Genomic DNA, 11,913 nt, shown 5'->3' on the forward strand with positions numbered 1-11,913 from the left:
CCAGCTCTACACCTTGTTACCTTAGTGTAAGGAGTTTAGTTAAAAGTTCTCAATCAGAAACGTTTGGATAAAACTGTGAGGAGATTATTTGAGACTCAGAAAGTTTAAACTCAGTTATATGATGAGTAAAGGAATTGTCTATCAGATTTCATGACCAGGAATTGATGCCATAAAGCTAGCAAACTTTATGTGGAATAGAGAGGGACGTCCTCTCTGGTGTTTGAATGCTGTCATGGATTACTATGGGATTAATGGGATTATATTTTTAATTTGTGTTTTGAAACCTTTAAACATATATTTTATATTTAATTATTTTCATTTATTCTACTTAACTCAATTTCCTTTACATAATAAACTTCTGTTTTCCTATTAAACCTGAATCTGCAGCATTGTATGTTTGCATTCAATAAAAGACCATCTGTATAAAGCCAAAACAAAAAATGATCTATCAAGCCAGATTTCAGTCAAGAATCTGGCTTTTCCAGTAATAAACATCTTGGGTAATAACACATATAGGATTTTACAGACAAGTTTTTTTCCAGTTAATGGCCATTCTCCACACATATAAACTTCCTTGCAGGGTCACTGGATGATGATCTCAGTTGAAACTTTAGTCCAAGGGCATTAATGACAATTATATCTTCTCAGTTATTGCTCAAGCTTATATTAACTAACAACACAGAACTTGATTCAAACAAGGGATCGTTGACCTGAGTAGTCTATATCGGGCAATGCTTTTACCGGTGGGTCATTGTGAGCTGCAAATCAATAGACCTGATCAGAATAGCTTATTCCACATCTAAGTTCATCCTTTATGGTAGAAGACTTGGCCAAGTTATCAGCTCCACATGGAATTATGATCAAAACGAAAATGTTTCTAACCCATAAACCACACTTTCCTGTTTAGGTTAGGAACACAACAGGTATGCAGTTGCAAAGCAACATCTTGCACCTGTCAGAATAAAAATGATAAAGTTTTGAATCCCCAATTTTTGTGATTTAGAACATTTCATATCCAGAAATTTTGACTCTTGTAAGTAAGACTATATGGTACAAATTATTAAAGAAGAATTTTCATAACAAATGTTGCAGCAATTGTGCATGAACCAACAAGAATTTTATGCCCTGAGTTTCTGTAATCAGTAAATTAATCTGGTGTAGCATTTTCCATGCCACAATTGGCTCTATCTACTCTAAGATAACGTCTGAAAAAGTGCTATGTCCTTTCTTAAGTCAGAATGTATTTTTAAATGAAAGTACTGTATGCATAACAAATTTGTACATGTTTTAATTCTCAAAGTTGAGTGTAAATCATAAAGAAATTGAAGGTGAAAACAGTCGTTGAAAGGAAAGTATTTCAAGTTTCAATTGTAGGCTTGCTTTGAAATGTTGTATTTGTGTAACATGTTGTCTTGAAATTGCAGCAAAAATTAATATTTAAGAATATAAGGAACTCAAAATTTGCTTTTCCAATATTATTTAATCCTACTGTTACACAAAACTAAAACGTATAGGCACAAAACAGTAAGCTATTTTGCAATTCTATCAGGGCACACTACAATCCTTTGATGAAACTTATAGTAATCTCCATTTAAAATGGAAACTTGCTTCATTCCAATTTGTTTTAAAGGTTTATATTTCAGTTCCACTCTTGCTAGTTTATAAGCCATTGATGATTAGTTATTAGGTATTTTGACACTAAATTGAAAATAATCAGACGAAATTTAGCAAATAAATATATTTAAAGTTGTCTTCTTAGTTAATTTCAAAGTCCCCAGCCCAAATGTCAAATCCTGCACAGTCGCTTCCTCAATACTGCAAGAATAGTTAAACACGTGCTGAGCTAATTCCATAAAATGTTGCGTTTAAGTGATTCGCATGTTAGCTTGTTCAACAAAACCAATATTGAGAAAATAACAGCATAAGTATTTGAGAACGTCGACTTACACTATAAAAGTAAATTTCTCATGTCCATAACCGAGATACAATTCTGAACCTTTAAAGGTAATCGTTTCACATTGTTTAAAACATCTGTAGTTAGAAACGAATAAAAATGGAGAATCACACAAAAGAATAATAACTGCACCTGACAAATGGTTGAGTTCCGGAAATCATTCTCCCAAGAATTGTCACACTTTAGATTTATATTTTAAAAACCGTTCTGATGCGCCCCCTTCCTAAAAGAAAATGAACACGACCGTGAGAGACAATCATTAACCCTTGTAAGTAACTCACCCGGATACCGTTTGGTAAATTCAGCAAGAAAGCTGCGGAAGAAAATTAATGAAATCTTATCGGAACTGAAATTGAGCTAAACCATGAACACAATAGAGCATCTCCTCGGTAACTGAAGTGAACTCCGAAGGCAGAACTACCGGTAGATCTCTAATCGGTTTAAATCTAAATGGCAACCATTCGGAGTAGATTGGACATTATTTGATTGTGGAGCGGGTTCATCAATGATACCTGTGGCTGTTTAAATTTACCGCAGAACCACTCGGCTCCCACCAATAATGAAGTGAAAACTCAACTGCGCTGCTCAAGGGCTCAGCATATTTTTAAAAGAAGAATTTCCATATCTCTGTGACAGTTTAAACAGTGTTCTAAGAAGCAAACCGCACAGCTAGCCTTCAAGGAGTATTGTTAGTTGCTGACTTACATGAAAAATAATCGGTCATACTGTTCAACTTTACATGTGTCAACTGGGGACATTCTGTTTTGTCATGCTGCGGCTGTACATTTTTAATGATCGACGCAGCAGAATGAGAAATGAGGGGAAGCGGACATGATTCTTCCTATTTCAGAAAATTATTGTTATTTCCAAAACAGACATTACAAATGGAGATTGCTGAAGTTCTGAAGTTAGCCCATTCAACCCTTCGGGGTCAATATTCAAAGAGAATTCCTAAGATTGAAGTATAAGTCGAGAATGCATGCGTGGTGAAACAGAAGCTTTGGAGTGGTTCTGGAAATTATCGGGCTAAACAAACCTCATGCCTCTATCTTTGAATTACACTAACTAGGAGGGGACTTCTACTTAGGAACTATTCAGATCTTGGCAACAAGGTGAGTTAATCCGTTTGGCCACACACCAGGATTTCCATTGACTTTCCATTTAATTTCTACACGCTGCGCCACATAGCAACTCAAAGATGAAACCAATCACCTAAGCAGCGGAAAGAATAAAAATTAAACTCTCGTGTTGACGAATATAGGGTTTAAAACGTAAGTGTATATCTTTTAAGGATTTTTCAACCTCAATGTACAGTGATTAATGTACTTGCAGGTGCGGGTAACAAAAGGAAAGTGTTTTCAATAAATGATTCATATGAAGATATTGTACACATTATTAATGCAATCAATTTTCCTTTTTCCCTCCAAATTACTGAAAGTCTTGTGTTAAGGGATCTAGCTGTTCATCATTTTAGAACTAACAATAAAAGCTAATTTCCCATTGACCTTCACGACACTCTTAGACTTACATTGCATTTAAAAGCTGAAAAGATTTTGTACAGGGCACCAATTTAAAGAACATGTTCTGAAATTCCGAAAGATGGATGTAAGATAGTTCTTTCATAACTGTAATATAAATTCATCGTATCTATCTGTCCTATTTCAAAGTCACTTAGCCTTTGAGTTTCTCATAGATTATACTGTCCTAAAGGTGAGACACCAGTTTACAAAATACCTCGTGGTAATGATACATTTGCACTTTTGGCCACAATACAAAACCGCTCAGGGCAATATTTCCACGTATTCTAAGGTTTATTCGTGCAGAATAATTAGTAGCGAGATGTGACAATAATTTATAATCTGAATAAATATTTATAAATGTTGTTTGTTTACGTTTTCAATAACACGTGATTGTTGTAGACTTTATCGACCCTAGCGAGTGGTTTCGTCGTTACTATGGGACCACTTCATATAAGAATATTGCGCTTCATTTAAAATAATTTGCCTGATCACGACCGCATTTTACAAAGCGTTGGCAGCGCCACTTACTGATCAGCTGATGAATGAATGAGGGCGATCTGAGCACAATCACTCTAATTAAAATCCTGTATCCCAGATGGAGCATTCATCTTCCGCAGCCTGCTCCTCTCTCAAACAGTGCCGCTGCCGGTGCTGTTGTTGCTTTCACCCTTCTGAATCTATGTGAGAGGCCCGGCAGATCTCCAAATGCTTTCGAATCAAACTTCATTCACAGGGACAAGATAACAAAGAAGGTTAAATAAAATTTATCTGTTCTTTGTCCACATTGCACTTGAAGACTATTTGCTCATTGATCTTTTTAATGATTACATGATCTTTTAAACCGGCAATTAAAATCGAAGATTCCCTTGATATAACCCAAATTTAATTTTACTTGAGGAAGAATAAAGGAAGTACTGTGTGAGACAAAAGATACCTTATCAAAATGTTGAGCTCCAAATAAAACTGTTTTACTTGTGCAGCGGTTGACTTGAAATACATTCTACAGTAATAATTCCGAGACGCAACATTTGATTGCTAATGTACCACTATTACACAGAAAGCCAAAAAGAACTCGCACATCTGAGCAAATCCTGTTACATTTCTTTTAAATCGGCGTGTATGTCCTAACTTATATATCTGCTGACATATGTTCTGTATTGTGCAAATAGGATTACGTAGTTCTACCTTGACTTCTATCCGAGCGGCGGTGTGAGATCTATTGACAATAAGGTATGACGAGTCAAAACCTCCTGACGGTCACGGAACTACAAATAGAAAGAAACAATCTAACCTTTATGAATTTTCGGTATATCGGGAAATGTCTTATAGTACAGACATGTAATAACGGCAGGTTATATCCGCATGAACACACGCCTGTAAATGCTTGTTTATGATTCAAAATCCAAATGTATGAATGTACTTTTGCCTTGTGTGAGCTATTTTTTGAGTTTAGATGAATGTGAAAGTTATATTTAAACAAACGCAAGTTTGGCAATTTTTGTATTGATATCACTTTTATTTGAATTAGTTGCATTTGTTTTCATCTCAACGATGATATATCTTAAAGTTAGAAATCAGTAGTTTTTTTATTATCGACAGTAAACAGACAGTTGAAAGGGACCAGTGTACCTGTACAAGGGAAAGCTATCGAGAAGTTTCAATTTTTTTTAAAAAATAGCTTTGTTAATTAGGTCCTTCAAACACATAGTGCCCAATTAATTTAAAATGGAAATCATTTTCTCTTTACCAGACCTCTTGAAACGTTCAATCATGACGTGAATCAGAAGATAAAAATTCTAGGACTATTGGTGATTTTACATGGGCAAAATAAGAAACTTGATATTTATCAACGATGAAAAGCGTTTCTGGACCTGAATTTTCTTTGTGACCAAGTAACTGGTTGCATTTCCATTACATTTGTTTATGCAGAATCCACATTTAATAGTGCTAATTGCCGTCTCGTCAAATTGGTGTGATTGTAATGGGAAGCAATTTTCGAAATCTGTGCAGAGGTTCGAAGAAATTGTTTTAGATTCACTACCCCATAAAGACTGCGATATTTGGCACATTGAGCTTTTCGATAAATTGCACTTGTGATGACTGGCAGCATTCAACCGCTATAATAGAGTATTATTTGTCCGTTTTGAATAATGTAAAACGGTTACTGAAAGCGTCTCTCCTGAAATTGCTTTAACTTTTAAAAAGGATGATGAGTCACAAGCGATTACACTCGGAACTAGGGCTTTGTTAGATTGTCATTATCTCTAAATGTTTTAACCGCTAGCACAAGTCATTCGCATAATGCCCTGATCTGTGTTTAAAAACTGGGTTTTAAGTAAAACATAGCTCTGATTATTGAACCTCCTAAATTTGGAATTTGAAAGGATCTGTTTGATTAATGTGGTCTTAAAATACATGTAGGTTTGAAGCTTTTTATAATTCTATTTTCCTGTCTAGATTATTAGTAATCCTTATTATCTCATACCCCGATGACTGGTACTGCCTATGAATATTAGTGTAGATGTACGAATCCATCTTAATCTGACAGTTAGTTATACTACGAATTATTGTTCGTTTTTAGCATGTCGCTTCTATTTATTTCTTGTTTATCATTATAATCCACTTTTGACTGGTTGTAAAGATGTCGAAACCTAGACTCATAGACCCTTTGACCACGGTTTGTTCAGTCAAAATGAACAAGAACAAAACGGGACTTCTCAAATTCACTTGTTACACCGCCAATCAGTCTTCTTCCACACAAAAATGCATTTGTGGCTCCCCTCCCTCTCCTGCCCCTGGGCCGGTCGGAAACGCCTCGCTGACATCTTATAATCACAGCTATTGGTAAAATCCAGTAAACATGGCAGAAATAAACAGTTAGCATCTTATATCAGAGTAAAAGAGCAATATTCACCTGCTCTCAAACAGACTCACAATAATTGTAAGTAACTCTCCCGGGCAGCTTCGTTATTTCTCACAGCAGATCAAACAAAACCCAGAACAGCGGCATCATTTTGATCAAGATCACAGTCCCCGTGGGTAAGCTTTAGCTCGTTTCATGCTTGAGATAGACGTCTGCTTAGTAATTCATTTGCGATTCAGTCTGGACCCTGACGTGTATAATTCTACATACTTCTCAACTGCAGTTCTAATTCCTTTTAAAACTAAAAATGCAACTTACATAAGTCATTTAGTTCAGTCTCAACACAGAATGCATGTAATTAGCTGGTGTTATTTTCCTTTATCATAATTTAAATTCTAAACGCAAGACACTGAAATACGAAGCCTATTAAACATTTCGGTTGTTTATATAAACGTTACAACAGCTTTCCAATAAAGTTTGATCTGAGTTAAGAGCTTGCTCTTTATGTCCTAGAAAAAACTGCGCGGCCAAATCATAGACGGAAAGTATCAAAATAACATCGCAAGTAAATACAGCAAACTAGAGGCGATCGTCAATACTTCACGGAACTATAGCAATAATCTGACGCACAAATAGAGTACCGGTGCTGTAAGTAGGTTCTAACATGGATTTTTCTGTATATGCTCCAGAACGTGATCCTGAAATCATTGGATAAATTGTCGCACAAACTCTTCTTTAACCCATCCACAGACGATGCCTTATTTCTTAATATAACCTCCTCCAGCACTCACACACACACACATATACACACACCAATCCACACTCGTCAAAATGCCGCGAAGTAAACTGTCCCTCTAGGGCAAGATGGTATTTTCATAGTAAAGCATACAAGTTTAGATGACACCCTCCCCCCAAAAAAAAACCCACTCTGCCTATTATCTCTCTCTCTGCTCCTTTGAAAAGATTCAACATGTTAAAATACTTGGTGGTGCAGGAGCCTCTTTAATATTTGGCTACGGATCAGAGTGAGCGCGGAAACGCCGTGTACAGTACAGGGCAAGTGAATCGGAATGGATTGACAACAATACCAGAGTGCAGTGATGCTGCTGTGGGTGATTGACGCGGGCTGCCCAGTTTCCCTGATGTTCCAGATATTGTGATTGGCTGTGACCTAGCCATGGCGGCATGCTGGGCACTCTGAATGGCTGACTGCTCGCCCTGGCCGTGTAAGAAAAGGTCTGATTGGCTAAGAGCTCAGCACCGTGGCACTTCAAAGCGTGCGCTCACTACAATTAGGTCGAGTAGTCCGGAGAACCAGGCAGTGAGTGAATAGTCATATTCCTCAACTGTCACAGCCTCGTTTCGTTTAAATTAGGGGCACCGCATCAGCAAGCAGAAGAACGATCCAGCCATGGCAACTTCAATACTTGGGGTAAGTTGTGCAAACTTAATTTTAAGCAGTTCCCTAAACTTCACCTTCAAATGCAGTGTCTGGCAAGTACTTTAGTTTCAGTGTATTATCATGCGGAAACAGATAAGTAAACCGACAGTCTTGATTTTACTTGTGACAATTATTCCTTAGAAACTCTTTTGGACTTTGTCTCAAGACGGTTGCGGATGTTATTTACTTTCAGCAGTTTTCACCTCCCACCATATGCTACTTACACAATGTTGTTCGTCCTCAGGAAGAACCCAGATTTGGAACCACTCCGTTGGCAATGCTGGCCGCAACCTGTAACAAGATTGGCAACACAAGCCCATTAACAACGTTGCCAGAATCCAGTGCATTTGGTAAGGGCGGATTTCACCCATGGAAACGTTCTGTTTCCAATTGTAACCTGGGATCTGGCCTGTCAGGATTCAGCGTGGCCAACAGCCGAGCTTCGGGCGGAATCAGCAACAGTTTCTCCGTGAGCAATGGTTCCGGGAACAGCGCCTTTTGTTTGGCTTCCACCTCTCCAACCTCTTCTGCTTTTGGTACCGAATACAGTCTCTTCTCGAACTCTGTCTCAGCTACTGTTAACTCCCAAGACACGGGGCAATCGGCGTTCATATCCAAAGTTCACTCTTCCGCTGATACTCTCCAAGGGATGTACCCGAGGGTAGGAATGGCTCATCCATATGAATCCTGGTACAAATCCGGTTTCCATACCAGCATTTCCGGCGAAGTTGGGAGCGGGGCTTCTTCCTGGTGGGACGTGCACACTAACCCCAGTTGGCTGGAAGTCCAGAATCCCAATGGGGGCCTACAGCCCTCCCTTCATTCTGGGACTCCACAGGCTTCGCTGCACTCCCAACTGAGCTCTTACAACGCAGACTTCTCCACTCTGAGCCATTCCGCCTTCAGTTCCACCGGACTCGGTTCGACAGCTTCTCACCTGTTGTCCACTGGACAACGCCTCCTGGCCCAAGATGGCTTCAAGCCTATGATCCCATCCTATACGGATTCCACCTCGGCTGCAATTACGGCGAACTCGATGATTTCGGGTCCTTCAGGACTAGGAAGTTCGGCCAGGTCCTCCCGACGTTATTCTGGCCGAGCAACCTGTGATTGCCCCAATTGCCAGGAGGCCGAGCGCCTTGGACCTGCCGGGGCGAGTCTCCGGAGAAAGGGCCTCCATAGCTGTCACATTCCAGGATGCGGTAAGGTCTACGGCAAGACTTCTCACCTTAAAGCACACTTGAGGTGGCACACTGGCGAGAGGCCCTTCGTCTGTAACTGGTTGTTCTGCGGTAAACGGTTCACCCGATCAGACGAGCTGCAGAGACATTTGAGAACCCACACGGGGGAGAAGCGCTTCGCCTGTCCCGTCTGCAACAAACGGTTCATGAGGAGCGACCATCTAAGTAAACACATCAAAACACACAGCGGTGGTGGGGGCAAAAAGGGCAGCGACAGTGACACCGACACCAGCAACTTGGAGACCCCTAGATCAGAGTCACCAGATATCCTCATGGAAGCTGTACACTCCAATAGAGCAATCAAGACAGCTACTCCGGTACAAAATGATTCCTAAATCTAACCCCCTGAAAGGGGGAACGCATTAAAACTTTTGTGTCCAAAATAACTATTAGGTACCTGGAGTTCCAAGCCCTATTCTATCACGGAAGCTGCATCTTAAAAGGAGGTGAGCAAATGTACATCAAATGCTTGGGACTTGTTTCTCCCTGTATAAGGCTGTTTAAAATTCTATGTACAGAAGAAGTTCAGAACGTCCTGTGTTTTCTCTTTTTTCTTGTAAATGTTTGATAAAGCTATTTTGTGACCTGGTCGCATTTGATTTGGGGAGATTTTTGAGTTCAATGCACTTTGTGAAAGTCAATATGTAATAGATTATTGAATATTAATCAGCTCATTCACATACTATATGAACAGCAAAACTGCGCCGCATATTTTAAAGGAAGTATTATATGCATTTATCTGTATAAATAAATTGTGCAAGTGCTAACATGGAACACGTCTTTGTTATTAAATTACTGCATTGCAAATCAACCAAAACATATTTTAATATATTATAAAGGCATTTTCCAAAGTAAATCGTGGGCAATTTTACAACCATAAATGATAGGACAAAGGACTAAGAATGTCATGGAAGAAAGTTCGTCAAATTTTTGATCATTTTAAATACTAAAATAATTTAAGTTGCTTATTTAGATACATTATAAGTCTATAAAATTATCTAGGCATATCGAAATACTGTGTTTTTGTATAGTGTATAAATGCAAGCATTTCTATGCTATTAGCAGTTTTTTTTTACCAGAACTCTGTATATACATGTCTAACATACAATGCGGTTACAATGCTGTGAACACTGAGGCACAGCTGAGTTCTCTATGGAATAGGTGAGTAGTTAATACTCCGTAGCAGACATTTCATGCCTTAATGAAAAGCTTGTTAAATGTTAGTAATTTTGACTTGGAACACACAGCAGCCCCCTGTGCCTTGTATTCCCGATTAGAGATTCATGTCTTATCAAATATCCAATTAATCTCTCAGACATCATTTGTTCCCGTGAACTTTATCCGAGCTTGTCCAAGTAAAACTCTTGAGATTTCTAATGACAATGCTCCCTTGAAGATCCATTTTAATTGTTCAAATTAACTGGATAGATTTGCATGTCAAACGCGTAAGGACGGATTCAGGATAAAATGTGAGCGTTTCAAATAAAAACTGGGGCACTCGATTTGATAACCGCTCTTTTTATGTTATGAAGGCAACTGTTTCATTGCTTTTCAAACGCAGCAAATGTATGCTAATGCTGAATTTGAAATGCTTCTGTTCCCAGTCAAATGGCCCTTAAACGTTATTTGAATATCACTGGCTTGGGTATTGAAAAGGTTCAAGGATGCTCTCTGACTTCTTTGTGATTACTCACTGCAGCGTCTGAAGCAAATGAAACCAAACGAATAATTATTGGCTGGGTTTAGGCATGGGAACACGTTTGGGACCGGGATCTCATTTACCAAGGTTCTTTCAAACTCTATACAGTTAAATTGACCAGAAGGTAATTATTGGAAAGAAAATAGTTTTAATTATCTTTTGTTCTCAGCTCGCACGCGTTACAACAGCAAATCTGCTGAGAATTCTTCGAATGTTTTTAAAGCATCTGTCCCATACTTTCTCCCAAACTATTAAACATTCACTCAACAACGTTTACGAGTATTGTTCCAACAGCGAACATATTTCACAAACATGAATGGTCATAAAGCAAACATTCCCTTAACGATTAAAGTCTTCGATCATACTCAAGGCATCTTTTTAACCAAACAACTTTGGAAATAAATTTGGCCATTAAACTAATCGACACTTTAAATGAACTGACACGTCTAACGCGGACAATAGTGAGTGCGAAAGCCTGGAAAAAAGGTGGGCTGGTTTCTCGGGAATTGAACTGAAGTCATTGCCAGTGACTTTGGTTGCTGGTTATTTTTCTTGGTATGCAATCTTGGTGGGTGTTGGGCAAAAGTCAGTATTGTTTCTTATACAGAACCAATGGAGATCAAAGCAAATTATACTGGTCCGTTTCACGACAGGCCACAGGGCTACAATCCCCAGCTGAATGATCAAGGCTCAGTTTGGATTGCTTTTGCCCCTCGTAGGTCAAATAGTTGTCCATCATTCTGTGACTCCCCGAGAGAGAAACAGATTGAAATACAAACAGAAGAAACCCACTGAATTAGAAATACTGTCAAATATTACATACATGCAAATCTTATCGTGGCTAATTTAAAACAAGATTCGTGATTACCTTATTGGTTTAGTTACCTTCAATGCTAAGAGGCATTGTAAAATAGTGAATGTTGATTATACAAGTTCAACGTTCAACCTTTTAAGAGCTGCTGCAAAAAAACGCGGTAAGTTAAATAAAATGTGACATTATTTTAAAATACATTCAGTTTTCACAGCTTAAGAAAGGGCGAATCGTCGTCACAGCGCAACAAAAGCGTTGGAAAATTTAATTCTGTGTGTAACAACAATTGAATTGAACCAAAACGATATTCTTCCGTTTGTACAGAGAAGCGTGAGTGCGCTTTCCCTTTTAAATGCGCGTTCAAAAGTTAGTTATAATTTGAAA

At 38.5% G+C, this 11,913-nt stretch overlaps 1 protein-coding gene across 1 annotated transcript; it reads left to right on the top strand.

Moving 5' to 3' along the window:
- The first annotated feature begins 7,748 nt into the window (after positions 1 to 7,748).
- On the top strand, positions 7,749 to 9,354 carry sp9 (sp9 transcription factor). The gene is made up of 2 exons (XM_048599460.1): positions 7,749 to 7,769; positions 8,023 to 9,354. The coding sequence occupies exons 1-2, from the start codon at positions 7,749 to 7,751 to the stop codon at positions 9,352 to 9,354; spliced, it is 1,353 nt and encodes a 450-aa protein (XP_048455417.1).
- Positions 9,355 to 11,913: the final 2,559 nt, after the last annotated feature.

The sequence above is a fragment of the Rhincodon typus genome, chromosome 7, assembly GCF_021869965.1.
Source record: "Rhincodon typus isolate 14 chromosome 7, sRhiTyp1.1, whole genome shotgun sequence".
NCBI lineage: Eukaryota > Metazoa > Chordata > Chondrichthyes > Orectolobiformes > Rhincodontidae > Rhincodon > Rhincodon typus.

Excerpts from the sequence above, each read along its gene's own strand:
- sp9 (XM_048599460.1), top strand. The coding sequence starts at position 7,749 with ATGGCAACTTCAATACTTGGG. Across the intron at positions 7,770-8,022 it reads TGGCAACTTCAATACTTGGG|GAAGAACCCAGATTTGGAAC; the intron begins GTAAGTTGTGCA and ends GTTCGTCCTCAG.